This window comes from Ursus americanus, chromosome 28, assembly GCF_024610735.1.
Source record: "Ursus americanus isolate L20-20 chromosome 28, mUrsAme1.1.p, whole genome shotgun sequence".
Classification (NCBI taxonomy): domain Eukaryota; kingdom Metazoa; phylum Chordata; class Mammalia; order Carnivora; family Ursidae; genus Ursus; species Ursus americanus.
Genome location: NC_142154.1, coordinates 9,268,069 through 9,287,602, shown reverse-complemented (window position 1 = coordinate 9,287,602; position 19,534 = coordinate 9,268,069). Strand labels below are relative to the sequence as shown.

The following is a 19,534-nucleotide window of genomic DNA, read 5'->3' as shown; positions in this document are numbered from 1 at the left end:
TTGTGTGCATGGATGTGAACTAGTCTAGCAGTGAGTTCCTCACAAGCACCCAAGATAGGAGCCTCCTATCCATTTCGCGGTGCACTGGCGATCCCCCTCTCCCCCTCCCCGTGGCTGGCATTTCGCCTCTCCCACTGCGTTTTAGTGCCGTAGTTGATTTTGTAGGACTCGGTAAGCTCAGCACTGTTCCTGTGCGGTGGCTTCATGGAAGACATTGCAGTAACCCTCAAACAAGGAACTAGATGCTGCAGTTCCTGTCAGAAGAGACTCAGCAGAACACGCCTTTGGGAGGCCCGCCTTTCTCTACTCTTAGAGCTGCAGCATGGGGCCGGGGCCCGGACAGGATGGGCCTGCGATACTCGAGGTGCTTGAGCAGCCGGCAGTGAGTATCCGCTTCCAGACTGAGGCGTCGGTGGTCTTCAGTGCTGGGTCTCTGGTGTTGGACCTGGCCTTTGCTGGTCTCCAGAAGACGCATCTTTGAACTTCCCCCCGTGAATGACTCGTGGTGTTAGCACCGGGAAAATGCTCTTTTTCTGCACTTGATTTGACAGGGTTTTACATGTATGTTAGCCTCAGCCCCGACCTTTTGCTTGAGTTGCATCACGCTAGGTAAGGTGAGGAGGCGGAGGCTGACTGGTTGTTGATGGGTGCATAGCAGTGGGAATGCTGAAATTCGTTGAAGTGCACTCTGTGCTTGTTGAATTTTGTTGTTCCACGTACATAACCTTGAGTTTTGGGGCCAGCCATGGATACTCTGTTTGGACGCTATAACCCCATCTCTGAGGAGTGGCTTCTTAATGTATGGGTTTTTTGCTATGGATCCTAAAAAATTTGTAACAGAAAATCTAATATACCTGATTAGCTTCTGATAAATATTGTATCAGACTTACAGTGTGTATAATTTGAATGTGGTCATCGTTGGACAGTGTTAGGGGGTCAGTTTCACAGTGGAAGGAGGTACAGAAGTTTCGGAATTAGGTCTGGGTAAAATTCTGGCCTTTCACTTACTGGCCGTGTACTTGAACAAATTATTCCTTAAGCCTGTCATTTCCTCACATGAAAAATGGAAATAAACTGATCCTTGCCTCAAAGTCATTCGGAGGATTTAAAGTAAGTTATATTCATTTCATACCACACTAATAATACTGTTTTATTCTTCTGTATTTTCATCTTTGCTCTCCTCTTCCTCACAATTTTCTCACCCAACTCAGAGTAAAATCCTAGTTGGTACCATGGTCTGCAGAGCCCCATGAGACCTGAACCCCGTCCAACTCTGACACTTCCATTTCCTGATGTTCGTCTCCTTCTCGTTGCTTTCTCTCCACAGGATCCTTGCGTTTTGCTGAACCATTTGCCTGTTCTGTCCTGTCCCAGTAACTCCATATGCTGGCTCTTTCATAGGATTCACATCACTGGCCCCTTCTCCCCAGAGATTTTCCTGACCACCTGTGTGAAGAATGCACTCTCTCCACCCACAGGAAGTTTCTGCCATAAGCACCTAGTTTTATTATTTTTTTTAAAGACGTATCTCTAACTGTAACCATACCCCTGTCTAATAGAAGCTCTGTGATCGTAGGAACTTTGGCTGTCTTATTTATTCAGCCGTCTATTCGTAGCATCCAGGAACACAGTAGATACTACATGAATATTTGTTGAAGGTTTGAATGAATAAATGTATAACCTAGGTCATTCATTTTCTGGAAATGTGGTATTTTGAGATATCTTGAAATATGAACTTAAGTACAATGTAGAGAAGACCAGTTTTCAGGTGGGATTTGTGTTTAATTTTAGAAAATATGTGCTAATATGCGAATGATTTTGTTAAGATTAGAGTGTTAGAGGTAGAATACCTCTTAACACCTTTTTTAATCTAAAAGAAACATTTTGTTCTTAGCTTTTCTTTCAGCTCGTTAATCCACGTAAGTTTAATACTAAATTATTTGGGAATAGATTGCTTGGAATAGATTTTAAAAATTTATCTTTTAGGGGTGCCTGGGTGGCTCAGTCGGTTAGGCATCTGCCTTTGGCTCAGGTTGTGATCTCGGGGTCATGGGATCGAGCCTCACATTGAGCTCTCTGCTCGGCGGGGAGTCTGCTACTCCCTCTCCCCTCTGTGCTCATGCGCACGCTCGCGCTCTCAAATAAATAAAATCTTTAAAAAAAACCCTGCTCTTTTAGCCCTCATTCAGCCCTCAGCTGTGTGAAACCTTGGTTCGTTTATGCTGTTGTTCTTCATCTCTGTGCAGATTATTGGCCCTTGTCACTTGGAAGAGTAAAAATGACATTTATGGTGAAAGTGCTCCGAAAAACAATTCTGCTTTACAGTGCATTACTTTTATGATGTACTGTCATTCGTTCCTAGTATTTCACATTTGGTTCCAGGAAATCGTGTCTGTGAATTAATTACAAAAGCGCTTTGTGACATGGCTGTTTAAGTGGATATTTGGATGCTTTTGATTTTATAAAAACAATAATAAACACCAGTTGGATTGAACTTTTAAAAAACTCTTGACCGGTACTGAGTTTAGTGTTTGGCTTTGCCCGGGCCTTTGTGAGGTGTACCGCGGGAGAAGAGGACACGTGATCCAGCGCATCTGTAGCTGGTTCCACGTTCCATGTCCCCGTCTGTGCCGTGACTTTTCTTTTTCCTGCTTGCCTGTCTCGCCAGGGTCTGTAGATGTCAGGAATGTAAAACGTGGTTCCTGGCAGTCTGCAGGAATCGCTGTTGTAACCCACTGCTGCTCAGAAGGAGGCAGGCCCGGCTCAGTGCTGAGCTGCCCGTTCTTTGTCACTGATCTGTGATGAGATCAGTGCGAAGTGGAGAGAATGTGTTTAGAAACTTGTATGGTAAGTTGACAGAGTCATTTTAAGTCCATTCAATCTAACAAGAACTTTGGGCTTCAGTTTTGTATCTTGTGTATTTTAGTTTTCTAGTAATTCATTTTTAGAATTTTTGCTTCTGTAATGAATTGGAATTTTTTTTTTTTTTAAATCTGGTCCTTGATCAGTAGCTTGAGCAGCTGTCCTCGAACTCACCTAACTAGTGATGGTGCAGTGCTGTGCGCAGGGAGAGCGGATCCATGTTCTGTGTTGCTGCGCAAGGAGCACGTTAGAGAAGAGAGACCTGAAAAAAGTCCCGTCTAGTCTGTGAAAGAGACGTTGTCTCTTTATTTTGACATATGTTATTTGTCTAAGTGCTTCTAAATAAGATGAATCCATTTCAACAATGACTTATGAAAAATGCTGCCTCAGGGCAGTGGGTTATATAAAAATACACAAGCTCATTAGAAGCTTGTTGGACTTAGTAAGTATCGGTTCTTTTCTTAAATTTTAATGAGAGTAACCTTATATAAAGTCAAGTGAACTTCATGTCTGAAGAGTCCTGCCCAGACTAATGAGCAAGAATGCTTTTTTCTTTTTCCTGAACTGGGAAAAGCTAGTTTACAGAGTGATGACTTCGTTGTGATTAAAGTTACTGGTTTTTATAAGTAGAACAAATCACTTGTCTGTAGAATTGTGGCAGCTTCTCCATTGGAAGCTTGTTAAATTAACACCTGATTTTAATGGTCACCACTACCTGAAGTTACAGATTCTTATTTAAGTCTTAATTTTTTAGATGGAGTTTCACATGCTTTTCAGAAATAAGACTGGAAGAAATGGATGTACATTCTTTGCCCTCTGTCGTGATTAGATTATTTAAATTGGTGAACATCTAGGGTTGCTGTTTGATTTTTGTTCTGTGTGTTTGCTTCATGAGAAAGCTAAAGAAACTTAACATGTTAAAGATGTGTTATCTCTGTTCTGGTGTTTGAATATTGGACTTTTCTTCCTGATCTGTTTTCTGTCATCAGTTTCAAATTACTTTATCCAGTTCTATTATTCTTTCCAAGTTTCAGATTATTTTGTAAGCATTTCTGTCTCTTTCCCCAGCCTGGAGTTTGATGTTAGTCACAGTGATAATGGTCTCCCTTTCAAGATAATTCTCACGTGCCTGTATTTTTCCTCTCATTAAGTGCACTTTGTATGTAGAGGACAGTAAGTAGTTATGAAGTCAGTAACTGTCATGGAATAGACAGAGAATCATGTTCTGCGAGAGATCAACCTAGCTTTATAGAAAGAGAAATCCCAGTCTTACTTAAATAGGAATCTCTGTGTCATCACTGAGGTGGCCTCAGTCATCTGGGGAGGGAGAGGGTGGAAAAAAGAGAAAGTGCATTACTGAGTGAGTGGGGATTGGACAGTTGGGTTATTTCTTAGATGAGGATCCATTTGATGTTGGTCTGGGGACGGTGTTAGTCTGGTGTTGGTCTGGGGATGAATTAAATATAAGTGTGTCCGAGTCCAGACTCAGGTTTATTTCTCTGTGTTGCCTGCAGTAGAGCTCGTGGTGACACCTGCCCTATGCTGTGTCCGTCCTCCGACGTAGGCCAGAAGCAAGAAGGACAACAAGAAGGGAGAATTAGCATTTTTTTTAAGTTAGACATAATATTATTCATAATACTGCCATCAGTAAGACAGATTTATTTCATTTTCAGGTATTAACTCCCACATTGCATTGTTTTTTTAAAGATATTATTTATTTGTCAGGGAGAGACAAAAAGAGAAAGAGAGAGAGTGAGCGAGCGAGCACGGGGAGGGGCAAAGGAGAAGCAGGCTCCCCATTAAGCAAAGAGCCCAATATGGGGCTTGATCCCAGGACCCTAGGATCATGACCTGAGACGAAGGCAGATGCTTAACTGACTGAGCCACCCAGGCACCCCAGCATTGTTTTTTTTTTCAGCAGTGCAGCTGATTGTCTATTTTGTGTTCTGATATTTTTACTTTATCCTATTCTTATCTATTTCTGTGGTCTTACAATTGTTTTTGAGGCGCTCTAAAGTATTTTGTTTATCTCGAGTATTTAAACCATTTACCCAGTGTTAAATGTTAGTCTTAACATTTAAAAAATCAGAAATTAAGTAATGAAGGCTGCAGTGAGACTCATTTTTACCTATTGATTTTTGCTTCTGTTAAATTATTTCTGTAAGCTGAATTCTGAGGACTTGTGTAATTAGGTCAAAGGATACAGTACTTCAGTATTTATTGCAGTCTTGCCAGCCTTGACTGTGCTTTTCTTTTTAAAATGAACTGGCACCTGTAGGTTACTTTAATGTGGTGTTTTACAGCTTTGGCTGTACATTAGAATCCTCTGAGGATTTTAATTACACATTAGAATCTCCTGGAGAGCTTTAAGAACTACTGATGCCTAAGGGCCACCTCTAGAGATTTTTATTTAATTGGTGTGAGGTGTGATCTGGACATCAGGATTTTTAAAAAGTTCGCCGGGTAATTTTAAAATGCAGTTAAGATTTAAGAACGTTGCCTTGGTGGGAAAATGAGACTTAACATTACTTCTGAAAATTAATTCCTGACAGTTATTTGAATCAGGTTGGTGGCTTAAATCTGATTGAGTGAGCGAAATCAACAACTAAGTAGGTTGATGTCATCAGTAAATATTTAGATGTCAGTCTAGTATAAATTTGACTTAACTTTTATTTTTACTTATCCTACGAATGTTGATATGTTAGATATTTATGCAAATATAATTAATATCATGGTAAGATATTAAATTTTTTTTTAAGATCTTGAAAACAGTGCAGTAAGGTGAGACTAGAAAATGCAGAACTTCTGCTGTCAGAGGAGCAAAGTATTCCAGAAGTCATGGAGCGATTGAGTTAGAAAGCCCAAGTAGCCTCTCCACGTGAAAAGAGAAAAAGAACCATGGAAGCCATGGGCCACAAGCTATAACGTCGTATCTGTAACGCGCAGTAATCTAGAGCCTGCACCCCCCCAGACTTAACCCCCCAAAGAGTGTATGTTAAAAATACTTCATGGGCTTCACCAATCTGCATTTTCTGGTGCAAAATAACAGAGGTGGTTTTGTGTGGTGGTTTAGAGCGTCGGCCCTAGTTCTGGCTCCGTGACGTACTAGCTGCAAGGCAGGTCATTAAACTTCTCACACCTTCAGTTTCCTCATCTGCAAATTGGGGTAATATCTTCCTTCAAGCATAGTTGAAAGAATAAATGAGGTGATATATATAAAACCCATAGCTCAACATTCGGTACGTTGTTTAAACCATTAACAAATGCAGCTGTAAGAGGAAGTGACTAGGGTGTGTACCCCTTGCTTGTGAAAGGAAATAGAAACCAGTGTAATAGAAGTGTATCTCTAATCCCTAAAACAACTCTGTAAGAAAGCTGATATTATTGCCACTTTGTTGTAAACAGGTGAAGAAACTTTGGCTCCTGGAAGCTAACTAAGCTTAGACCAGACCATGATATAAAGGGGATTCCACTCACAGCTCAACAGCCTTTGTTATGATATCACCCAGCGATTTAGCCTCCAGGGAAATCTATATTCAATGCAATGAGATAAATTTATGTTGATTTGTTACGGCAAGTAGAATATTTTTTCCCCCTTAGGGAAGGGTAGGTGCCAGTTAGTGTCCCTTTTGTGAAAAATGAGGTGAACGGTTTGTGCCATTTTTTAAAAATAGGTTGAAGGAATAAATGTCACAGTTGGCGCTGTCTTTCGTTTGAGAGGAATGTGCTTATTTTGAAAGGAGCGAGGCAGTGAGACTCTGGACTGTGCGGTTTGCCCTGCCTGTTGTCTGGGTCTTGTCAGGCACCTGAGAATGGCCGTGATTGATCTGTGGCTGCCTTGGAGTAAGGGGAGTAAGTGGGCAGGTGGGGGACTTTGGAACACTTCACCAGAGAATGCCAGTGTGCCGGAAACATTGGGCCGGGAGTGGACGTTCTTTGAATTTGTGTGGAAACTCTTCCGCTGAAGGCCTCTTTGCTCCGTGCAGACTTCAGGTGACCCCAGGTGCTTCCTGCTGTGGCAGCCGGTGGGGGGGGGGGGTCCCGTAGAGGGCAGCCAACTGCCACCTAAAGCAATGCTACGGGAGATCATGGGCGGGCCCAGGCTTGGAGGTCGGTCCAGCCTGGCTGCAGATCCATCACTCCAGGGCCTCCTAGCTGAGTGCTCAGGAGGGAGAGTACTGATGCTTCCTGACCGCCCACTCTGTGCCCAGCAGCATTGGATAATTTGTTTGCTGCTCCCTGTAATCGCCACAGCAACTTTGCAGAGGGTCTCTGACCGTCTTCTTACAGATCAGAACGCATGTGCAAAGAAGCGAAGCACCTAGCCCGCGCTCTCACTTCTTGTCAGTGGTGAACTTTGTCTTGGGAAGCCAGGCTTATCAAGCTGCTGATGGATGTGGCAGATCTTGGGCAAGTGAGTTACCGTGTCTGAGTCTCTGTTTTCTCTCCCCTGAACTAAGCATAGCACTTCTTTGAAGGATTCTTACGAGGATCAAATAGTGTACCTAAAAAGCACCTGCCTGTTTCTTCGTAGATTCCCAAATCATACTAGTTTGTTACCTCCCTTAACTAAATAGTGATCACAGAGTGAAAGAATCGTTACCTCTGCCTTTTATTAAGTTAATGTTTTATATTTAACTTATTTTGGAAAATCTTGAACTCCCAGAAAAGGTGCAAGAATGGAACAGTGAACTCCTGTATACTCTTCATGGAAATGCTCCAGTTGCTAACATTTGTTGTGTTTATCGGTGCATTTATATACATGTAATGTTACTGAACTCTTGTGAGGATAAGTTGCAGACATGTCCCCTTATTCCAGAGTATTTCAGCATATTCTTATCACGGTGCAGTTATCAGTCATACGACATTAATATAATATTATCTCATATGTGGTTTATATTCCCTTTTTGCCCAACTACCCAAGAGTATCTTTTTAGCCGTGGTCTTCCCCTGACCTTGACCGTGCACTGGGTCTAGTTGTCACAGCGTGTTGTTGGTTCCTTGCCAGCTTCGCCTTCTAAGCCGTTCCTGCTGCTACACAGGCTTTACTGGAGTTACTTCTTTAGAGGCTATTTCTCCCTTTACAGTGAGTGAGTTCTTTGTGATCTGGAGTTGATGTTAAACATCTTGAGGAAAACAGAGGAATACTGGTACTCTCCCAACTGGAGTGAAATCCCAGCGTCTGTTTGAGTACCTGCAACGTGTCTGGGGATTAAGCAGCGGAGGGGCTGGGAGGAGGGGCGGGTTGGCCCAGCCAGTCGGAAGGAGGAGGTTACTTACCGAGGAGTGAAGTGAAGACCGCATCACGGTGCAGTGCAACAGGGCTTTCAGAGCTCCGCGGGAGACTGCCCTGGGGGTTGTGCTGCAAACTCGGGATGAGGTGGAACTTGCTGACAATGGCTGAAAACAATAAATTGTGTTACCACGGGGTGATTGCAAGTTTCAAGGTAATCACGGTGTCAGCTGGGCTTTTCTGTTTTGTAGTCTGTTCCTGGGTCTGGCTGAATGTGACAGTCTAAGAAATTCTTGGAGACCTTGGTACTGTCCGATGGAGTAGGAACGAAGCAGTCCCCATAGCGCAGAAATGTCACAATTAGTAAAAGTACTCTTTTTTTTCAGAGGGGTGGTGTCCTCCTTGGGACAAGAAATGAAATGGGGAGAGGGGCGCCTGGGTGGCACAGCAGTTAAGCAGCTGCCTTCGGCTCAGGGCGTGATTCTTGTGTTACAGGATCGAGCCCCACGTCAGGCTCCTCTACTGGGAGCCTGCTTCTTCCTCTCCCACTCCCCCCTGCTTGTGTTCCCTCTCTCGCTGGCTGTCTCTCTCTCTGTCAAATAAATAAAATCTTAAAAAAAAAAAAGAAAGAAAAGAAATGAAATGGGGAGAGATCGCGGCCCGTAGCATTTACATGTCCTCCTCTGTAGATCTCCCATTCACCATTTAAAACAACAGAAACCCTCAGCTGAGGCTATGGTGCCTATTAATTCACTAGTAGAAACAAGCAGAATTTCAAGTCAGCTTGTGGGTGTGCTTTTCTGTCGCGCCAGACTTGATTTGGTTGCAATAAAATCTTTGTGTAATATTTCTAAGGCAAATTTTAGAATCTCAGGCATATTCCCCTCTGTGGTAGAAACACAAAACTGAGGGACAACTTAATTACCAACTGTGGACCCAGAAAGGGCTTCTCATCAAGAGAAGGCTGAGTAGTTATTCTCCAAGTTCAGAGGAGACTAAACAAGGAGAATGGCTGTGAAGTGGGAACCGTGGTAGTTGTACATAAAGTCTGTACTTTGGGAATTACAGAGCATTAGCTCCGCCCCAGGTTCCAGGTGGGAGCCTCCCAGCCCACCTGGGAGGGAAGGTGAATGGGGAGAAAGCAGGGCTCTGCCTTCCCTGGCTGTGCTGGCCCCACCACCAAGCAGTTCTTTTTTTACAAATGATTTTATTCAAAGATGTTCAGCTACCTAAAAGTTTGAAAATAGCATGTTAGATGTTTCTGTGGAAGTATACCAAGCCACGGTCCCCTGAGGTGCCTTGGGCTGCTTTCTTCACATGTACGTGCTGTCTGTTTGTTGCACGCTTCAGAACGCGGGCGAATGTTAGCATTAATCGGAGCATGGCATGGAAGCAGATGCGTGTGGGCTCATTGGAACCGTTCACTTGCACTGTTGGTACTGCTGCTGCCGGGACACAGAGAGGCAGGTGGCTCTGTTTCTAACCTGTGTTAATCTCTTTTAAGATGTCGTTTTTCTGGCTGTGAAATTGGATACGTTTTGATCAACACTGCTACGATGTTGTGGTCATAATTCACTAAAGCTTCTTCTTAGTGGTACATAAAGTAATGGTACTTTTACGAATAATAGCATGGTGATTTTGAAGAAACGTGGTGTATTTAGTGCATCAAATGCCACACTTGTAAGTATAAAACTCTTGACTCTTTCCTGCTTTTTGCTTCCATACGCCAAGCTGTGGCTAGCTCACAGTAATGCGTGTTTGACCTTAGCTGTGTGTTTACATTTATTCTTGAGGAAAGCTATCCTGTTGATCCTTGTAGCCCTGGCATTGAGCACAGTGCCTACCCCTTAATAGGTGTTCAGTAAATGTTTCGTTGAATGATCTTGGGAATATCATCTTGTGAAGCAAGACCATACAAACAAGGTTCTAGTTAGGAGTAGTTAGAAAAAAGAAAGTAACTTAATTCAAGTGAAAATACTAAATTGGGCAAGAAAGGGAGAGTACTTGTAGGACATTACATGGAGCAGCTACGAGCAGCACTTCTGGATGCAGAATAATGTAAACACTGAACGTGGCACCACAGTTAGAACTGCTCTGAGGAGAACAGGACAGGCTGCGTGCGTGTGGTTTTAGGGAGGGGGCAGGTAGTGAGCTAAACATTCCCTCTCGGTGTTGGGAAGTCGGTTTGTAATGCCTAGTCAGCCCCAGTTCCCTTATTCCCCTTCTGTGTGCATGTCTGTCTGCTCTGTGATTCTGTTCTTTGGAAGAGTGTAGTTTTTTCTAGAACATAGGCCCACAATGATAGGCCGCATTTTCATTTGTTACTGAGCCAAAGAAAGTAATGATAAAGAAGATTCTCTGTACACTTATTTTTGCACCCTGTGCTGATTTTCAGTCTTAAACCTTCAGTAAATCACAGCTCCAGTAAGCACCATCCTTCTAAGGAGCCTTGTATTCTGGTGAGAGGGATAAGACAGGTACATAAGTAACCATTAAATAGCCCAAAGCGGGTTTGGTTTGTTTTAACACCACAGGACAGTAATAGAATAAGGTCTTGTGTAGTCAGAGGGGAGGAAAGACTGTATCACTGGAAAGAAGAATGGAAGAAGCCTGGAAACCAGACTGAAAGATGGGTGGGTTTTGGATAGGCCAGCATCGGTGGCTGATGAAGTGTGCTTGGGGAACGGACATTTATAGTGTGGCTGCAGAAGGTATAAGAAGAAGAGAGTACAAGAATAGGGCATAAAGGGGGCACCTGGCTGGCTCAGTCCGTGGAGCACGGGACTCTTGATCTCAGTGTTGTGTGTTTGAGCCCCACGTTGGGCGTAGAAGATGACTTAAAGAGTAGGGCATGAAGAGATAAGTTGACATGAAGAATGTAGGTGCCTTAATGTGGAAGCGTTGGCGGCCGGCCAGTGGCGTTGCTGCTACAACGCGCTTGTGAAGGTGTCCTCGTAGAGTGGAAAGAGGGGGTTGTGTTTCTGGTGTTCTTATTAGCTGCATGGCCTTGGTCGTGAAGTTCTGTGGCCTTCTGTTTTATATCTCCATACAGGACAGCTGGCATGCTGGGATGCTTCATAGAATGCTTAAGATTGAAAGGGAAGGCCTAGGCGATAGGGGCGCGCACAGCGCATGATTCACTCCTGATGTGAAAAGGACAAGAAGCACAGCAGAACTTTTGGGCGGGAAAATGGCATCAGTCTTGCTTTCAGATGATTTCTTTGGGTAGATTTGGGGAGCAGTGGAGGTTCTAGGGCAGCTGGCCTGTAACAAGAGTGTCCGCAGGAGTCCAGATAATTCCGTGAAGGCCTGAGCTAGGGCAGTGCCTATAGAAATTGAAGTAAGGCGCAGAATGTTCTGAAGGAAGGAGATGGTGTTACTGGGGATGACAATGGTTTCATTCATGGAAATAAGTTCGGAGTTGCTGCTGCTTTGGGGAATGGGGGGAACATGAAATTGAGTTTTGAAATTTGAGAATGCCCACTGCACATCTCGGTGAAGACGTTGAAGTAGTTGTAAATGTGGGGCGGAGCTCAGACTTTGCAGCTGGAAGGAGATTTGGGAGACAAACCAGGGCCGTGGGAAAGGATGAATGAGAGTAGGAGAGTGTAGACAGTTGTGTCTCCACATCTAAGATGTGGGAAGAAGGAGAGAGAGCCGAGAAAACTGTAGGCAAGTAGGAGGGTTCTTTATGAGTGTCCAGTGAGAATCAATTGCAGCAGAAGAATCAGGTCACTATTTTAAAATTCTACAAAACTCAAGGGTGATGGGGACAGAGAAAGGCCACTGGATTTGGGGTTTTCTTGTCCGTGGACACCTGTGACAAAAAGGTTTTAGTAGCAGCGGAGTGAGGAGGAGCCAAATTGCAGAGCCTTGAAGTTTTTGGATGACCATAAGGAGACGGAAATGAGGGGAGGACAGACGGGGGGGTCAGTGGCTTGACAGCAGCGTTTCTCAGCCTCAGCACTACTGACAGTTGGGGCCCAACAATTCCTTGTGGTGGGGAGCTGTCCTGTGCATTGTACGACACCCCCCGCCCCCCGGCAGTGACCACCAGGAAATGTCTCCGTGTTGTCAGATGCCTCCCCAGGAGCCAGATTCCTCGGTGAGATCTGGTCTACAGGGTGGAGTGCAGATTGTTGCTGCTACTTCCCCCGGCACACAGGGCAGTAGTAATCCCCTCTGCTGCCCCCACTGCTCTGTCTCCTGCTAGTGTTTTAACTGCATTGGGGGGAGGGGGTGCAGAGCTAGTCCAGAAGTGTGTGGAAAACTGCAGGCATCCAAGGGAGGATTACCCAGTCTGGGACGGCAGGAAGGCGGGTGGACCAGAGCGAGCACACTGTTGAGAAGAGGCATCCTTGACGTTAGAGGGCGTGGGCAGAGGCATTTATTAGTGGATGAAGATTGTTTTATCTCATGTTAGGTGGCCTCAATCTTCTCAACTAAGAAGAGCAAAAAGGTCACGTGAGAATGAAGTAGACAGAGTTAAGATTGGGCCTTTGAGGAAATTATAGAAAGTTTGACTGACACACGAGTGAAAGAAAGCATTCCGCAACAGCAGTGAGTCCTAGTTCAATAGGGCACCGTAAAAGTTTGTTAAAAACATTAATTAAAGTCTTGGGGAAGAGAACCTACAGCCCGACCACTGTAATGCTGTTTTTATTTATGCATTTTACCATCTAGACTTACCTAATTTTTACCCTTTATATTTTGCTTATTTCCCTGAATGTTGTACATTTCAGTGTTACTGGACTGTTACTTCCATTATTTTTAATGGCTGTGTAATAGTCCAGAGATTTTGTCTTCATTTTCACCAAACAGCCCTCTAATTACTGACCTTGTGGTGTCTAGTTTTTAATACCATTTTACCTAAAAGTTTCAGTAAACATTCTTATGCCCAGAGCTTTGCCAAATTTTATTAGTGGACATAGGACAAGTCTTATACAGTGCTACACACAGAACACAAAACTTATTGGCTTAAAATGCCACCTCGGGGTGCCTGGGTGGCTCAGTCAGTTAAGCATCCGACTCTTGATTTTAGCTCAGGTCATGATCATGAGATTGAGCCCCATATTGGGTTCTGTGCTTAGCTCAGAGTCTGCTTGGGATTCTTTCTCCCTCTCCCTTTGCCCTTCCTGCTCATTCTTTCTCTCTTTCTCTCTCTCTCTACCTCAAATAAATAAATAAATCTAAAAAAAAAAAAAAAAAAAAAAAGCTACCTCCGTGAGTCCTTCCACCTTTAAAATTGCAACCCTCAGGGAAACAAAAGCAAAAATGAACTGTTGGGACTTCATCAAGATAAAAAGCTTTTGCACAGCAAAGTAAACAGTTGGCAAAACCAAAACAAACAAACAAAAAACACCAAACCCAAAAGCAACCTACAGAATGGGAGCAGATATTTGCAAATGTCTTATCAGATAAAAGGCTAGTATCCAAAATCTATAAAGAGTTTATCAAACTCAAACCCCGAAAAACAACCCAGTCAAGAAATGAGAAAACATGAATAGACATTTCTCCAAAGAAGACATACAAATGGCCGACAGACACATGAAAAAAATGCTCAACATCGCTTGGCATTAGGGAAATATAAATCAAACCCACAGTGAGATACCACCTCACACCAGTCAGAATGACTAAAATTAACAAGTCAGGAAACAACAGATGTTGGCAAGGATGAGGAGAAAGGGGAACCCTCTTACACTGTTGATGGGAATGGAAGCTGGTACAGCCACTCTGGAAAACAGTATGGAGATTCCTCAAAAAGTTGAAAATAGAGATACCCTACGACCCAGCAATTGCACTACTAGGTATTTACCCATAAGATACAAACATGGTGATTCAAAGGGGCACCTGCACCCCACCCCAGTGTTTGTAGCAGCAATGTCCACAATAGCCAATCTATAGAAAGAGCCCAGATGTCCATTGACAGATGAATGGATGAAGAAGATGTGTGTGTGTGTATATATATATATATATATATAATGGAATACTACTCAGCCATCAAAAATTGAAATCTTAACCGTTTGCAACGACTTGGATGGAACTAGTGGGTATTATGCTAAGCGAAATCAGTCAGAGAAAGACAGTTATATGATCTCACTTATATCTGGAATTTAAGAAACAAAATAGAGGATCATAGGGGAAGGGAGGGAAAAATAAAGTGAAAGAGAGGGAGACAAACTGTAAGAGACTCTTAAGTATGGGAAACAAACTGAGGGTTGCTGGAGGGGGAGGGGGGCTTGGGGAGATAGGATAACTGGGTTGGGTGATGGACATTAAGAAGGCAGGTGATGTAATGAGCACTGGGTGTTAAGTACAACTGATGAATCACTGAACTCTACTGAAACTAATAATACAGTATGTTAATTGAATTTAAATAATATAAAGTTAAATTAAAAATAAAATTGCAACCCTCAACCCTCATCTCATCTCTGCTTTATTTTTCGCCGTAGCACTTGCTGTCTTCAGAAATGCCAGATGTTTTATTTAATCTGAATGTTCTTGTCTCCCTTGCTAAGTATATAAACTCCCAACAGACTAAAAATTTTGGTTTGTATCACCAGCACCTGAAATACTGCCTGGCCCATAAATACTTGCTGAATGGTGGGGTTTACCTAGACCTGCAGGCAAAATGGATTTGGAAGAGTGTCGGTTGCCCCAGATATTCATGAAATCAGTAAGAATAATTGCACTGACTGGTCTTTGGTATCTAGACAGACTAGGAAGCAACACAGATTCACAGGGACAAGGAATTGGGAGATTGAAGGGTTAGCACTTGGGGGTAATTGTGGCAACAAAAGCACATTCCTCTGGAAGGAGAGCATGGGAGGCGTAGAAGGTAAATAGTTTGTGGTTACAGACGGGAATTTCTCAAGGTTTAGGTAGTAGGAAGAAAATAGTTTGAGAAGTAGTAATGGCGAGGTTGGTAGAAAACTCCATTTTGCTGGGAATGGATTGTGTCACTTTTTAATTGCCCCTGCTTTAGCACGCAGTCCTCTTATTATATTTGGTTCACAGTGGAGTGGTGGTATATAAATTAAGTTGTGTTTTCAAAGGCCTTTGTTTTATTAGGGTATGGTTATATGTGGTAATCCGAGCAATCAGGTATGCTAGTTATGTCTGTCAGTTCATTACCCAGAGTTCGTGACAGTGTCAACCCAAGCTTCAAAGCTGAATTTACAGAGCTATTGCACCCCCCTCATTTGGTGTAGCTGATTGGCTTCTTAGTTGAGTCATTCAGTTGAACTTTTAAGTGACTGTCTTACAAGTAGAATTGACTTGTGAACAATGCGAGGGTTAGGAGCGCCAACCCCCTATGCTGGCAAATATCCAAATAAAACTTTTGACTCCCCAAAAACTTAATAGCCTGCTGTTGATTGAAAGCCTTACCAATAACATATAACAGCCAATTAACACAAATTTTGTGTGTTATATGTATTGCATATTGTATTCTTACAATCCAGTGAGCCAGAGAAAAGATGTTAGTTAAGAAAGTCATAGGAAAAGAAAATACATTTACGGAACTGTACTGTATTTATGAGGGGGAAAAAGAAATCCGTGTATAAATGGACCCATGCAGTTCAAACCCACGTTGCTCAAGAGTCAGCTGCGCTTTTCCACTTGAGGTCACTTCAGTCTGAGTAGAGCAGCTTGGCAAGTATGTAAAAGACTGAGCACAGCGTATGCTACTTCATTTTCAGCAACTGCTGGGGTGTCACTCTGGAGAAACGACAGTGCAGTCGTTTTCTTTCGGAGCAGCCTTCATTATTACTTTGGCCAGCATGCGATTACTCAGTTCTAGGCTTCAGAATACAGCGTAGAGTTAGTTTCAAATTCCAGTTACCATCTGGTGAGTTGTTGCTGACAGACCAGTATGATTTAGTAAATAAAACACGGCAGAGAGGGTTTCCTTCTCCTCTTTGTCAGTGGGGGGAGTGTCTTTCTTCTTCATGTTTGATTCTATTTACTTCTTCCATTTTAAAACGTAATGATCTCAAACATCACCTTCCTCCTTCTTCCAGAATCTCTGGGATACTTTACCAATCTACTGGTTCATAAAGAGGTTTCATGTGTTGAGGCCTGTCCCAGAAATGCTTCTTTACATACCTGTGCCTTTGTCGGCTTTATTTGTAGATGAGGTATGTTTATGATGATATGAGTTGAGCACGGTCATTTATTTTTTTAAATTAAAAAAAAAATTTAACTTGAAGTTCTTAGAACCAAGTGCTTCTTCATAGTTGTATTGACAAGTATAATATGATTGGCATCATAGTCTTTGTCTACATAGTTGACTTCGAGAGTCGTTAATGAAAGTTGGAGTGCCCTTGCATGGGTTATAGTGATTTCTTCTTCCCCTCCCAGTACAGTCGACTGTAGTTATAGCATATGGTACAACCCAATTTAAGAGAAATGCCTAATATAAGCCTTGCTTCTATTGAAAACCAGGCTAAGCCCATCCTCCTTACATTTCCTCATTAGTTGGTTGTTAGCATAATATTAACTATTTTAAGCTCACAGACCTCTCTTTATCTTGATCAAAAGAACATTCTTAGGGAAGAATCCTGCAGTTTTCATTTAATCCATTTGTGACCTCTTATGAGGCGGATGGAACAGATAGTTAGATGCTGTTCGGGAACTGTACAAACCAGATTTTTGCTGCAGAGCCTGCACAGCAGGGGGTAAGGGATTGTACTTGAGACTGAGAGGGAAGAGCTCTGCCAGGGGTGAGGGAGCAGAACCTTTGTATGCTAACCAGACCCTGCTTGCTTACAGGGAGAATGCTGGGGAGCCAGACTCCTGGAGCAGTTTGTCCTGTGAGATCCCATATGGAGACTGTTTTGTGAGGCACCATCGAGAGTTGGACATCTATACAGTAACCTCTGAGTCCGAGTCACGTCATGAAGCCCCATTTCCTGGAGACACTTGCACTGGACATATTTTTAAACTTATGAACATCCAACAGCAGCTAATGGTAAGGAAGAAAAAGTCCATTTTCAGGCGTTTGTGCCCTCACTTTCCCCCCCAGTGAACCTTCTTGTAATTAGAACAAAGAAGTGCTTTCCTCAAAGATGTGAAACCTAAAGCAGTTTTAGCAGTGTGAGATGTTACTGCTTATAGATATGGAACAGCAGCAGGGGACTGGGAATTTTTCTTTTCTTTTTGCCAGGTTTTTGAAATAATGAGAGATACGCATACACACTGCAGATACAGAAATAGGCAACAACTAGAACTCAATTTTCCTGGCATAAAAGGAAATTTGTCTGTTTATAAATTTGTCAGTTTAGCTTTATAAAGCTAAATGAACAAAACAGTTCCTGAGATTGTTGCTAAAGAACAAGGACCACATTTACTTAAAAATAAAGCCTTTTCACAACTATTTCAGTGAGTGATGATAATGTTACTATATTTAAATTGATAGTTGAATGGTAAAAAGATCACTAAAAAAATAAAGATTTTATAATCCACTCAAGCCTTCAAGATAAAGTTGTTGCCAGACGTAAAAACATTACAGACTCCCTGGTAGCATTTATTATGGATAATATAAACGTCATATGGGTACATGTCTCTTGGCCATAACATCTGAAAGGCTAAGTTTAGATAATTTTTCCACCCAGTTTATTTCAGAGCTGATTTGATTTGGAAAAAGCTTGACAATAATTTCATTTGAGGTCATCTGGGGTCAGCTCAGTACCAGAGGCATCTTTGGGAGCAGGCATTATTTTTGAGCCCAGCAGGCCAAGACACTTCATAGCAGGGCTGTGGGATGTGCCTGCCTTTCCCTTTCTCAGTCGTGTTTGTTCCAGGACAGGTGTCATTTTCTTTTCCTCTGAACGGCTTGCCAAGAAGCCCGATTTTCCCTTGGAGCTCTTCTTACTAGGTGAATGATAATCCAGTTGAAAATACCAGCTTGCAGGTGCCAGGGTTACTGCACAATATGGGAATATCTGCCTGGAAACTATGAGAAGTTAAAACTCTGACAGGATGCATGTGTTAGGAGCTTCTAAACCAACACTTGTTTCCCTGAATCTCTGTCCTGTAACGTTTGCCCTTTATTAAATGGATTGACCTGCCTTCATGATCTTTAGAAGACGGTTACACTCTCACAGGAATGGGAGCAATCTAAATTTGAACCCTCTGCGGAGCACAGCACAGAAGCTTTTAGCGGAAGTCCCATTTTTCTTGTGCTCTCTTAGAAAGACTTTAGTTGAGCACAACACATTGTGCACTTGCACATATAAACTTTTACGATCAACTGGGTGGTAGACAGGACTAGTCTAATGTTGGAGAACTGTAAGTATTCTGAGGGAGTACTTGAACGAGGACAGTGCACAGTAGATATGCACGAGATTATCGCAGTAGGTTAGAGAATGGGGAAGAGCAAACATGTTTTAAAAATCATTTTTTATTTGTTGAAAAATAGTAGTATTGTAAGAATTTCTGAAATCTTGATAGAAAGGCAAACCCACTGTAAAGATGAGCTGTATTTGTTTTTTTTTTCTATTTTTCCTAAGCCTTGTCTACATGCACATGTAAATTTTGCATACTTATGACCTTAGACTAACACTATTTTTTATGTTTTTTTCAACATTGTGTCATAAATCTGTACTTCAGCCTTTACCATGGTCTTCCTGGTTAACAGCGGCATGGCCTTGCCATCAGGTTGACCAGCCATGTTTGTGTTTTTTTTAAAGGACTCCCATATAGTTGACAATATCTGTTTTTAAAAGTACTGTAAAGTTGCAGAAAATAGTTTCAACATGATTTATAATATCCTCAAGCCACAGTATTATCTAAGAATAATCAGGAATTGGATCTTATTAGTTTGATATGTTCTTAATTCATACTCAGTACTAGACAACAGAGGAACTGCTTTTATCAAAAACAAAAGAATATCCGCCATGCCACTGTTCTTGAAATTACGAACCCGTAACGAATAGTGGCTAAGCTGGATTGAGTGGAGCCCGTCTGGAGGAGTAGAGGACACTGTGTGACTTCTCAGTAAGAACTTTGGGCACAGCAGCATCCGTCTGCACCTTGCAGGTGACAAGACTTTACCACACTGGTTAGGACTTCCTTTCACTCATATTCATGAGGTGGGATGGAAGTGCCTGTGCTCCTCTCAGAGACCCTATAAAAATATCTTTCTCGGGTGAAGGTAGTCACTGTGCTTTTGTAAAGTAAGGTCTTTGAGGCTCCGTTTTCATCTACTTTTCTAAAATAAGTTCATAATTTAGGCAGTAGCCGTGTTGTATATCTTGACCGTTTTATCATTCCAGTGGATATGTAGCTCCAAGAGAGGAAAGTGCTCTCAGGAACAAGAGAAAATGTATTTGTGTTTCTTGAGATCAGCTTTTCCTGTGATCTTAGGAGGGCTGGAATGCAGCGAGTTCCCTCGGCAGGAGTCTTGCTTCGAGGTGTGAGTGCCATCTTTTCCCACGG

At 42.6% G+C, this 19,534-nt stretch overlaps 1 protein-coding gene across 10 annotated transcripts in view; it reads left to right on the top strand.

Annotated features, from left to right (window-relative positions):
- The window catches only part of AKAP13 (A-kinase anchoring protein 13), a 323,926-nt gene that overhangs the window by 153,867 nt on the left and 150,525 nt on the right, over window positions 1–19,534 (top strand). For 9 of the 10 annotated variants that reach the window (XM_045813170.2, XM_045813172.2, XM_045813169.2 and 6 more), the window contains one exon: window positions 16,868–17,066. In XM_045813170.2, coding sequence (XP_045669126.2) covers window positions 16,868–17,066 — 199 coding nt within the window. Of the gene's footprint in view, window positions 1–14,670; window positions 14,772–16,867; window positions 17,067–19,534 lie in introns of those variants that run through there. The other variant, XM_045813174.2, reaches the window with a different exon arrangement.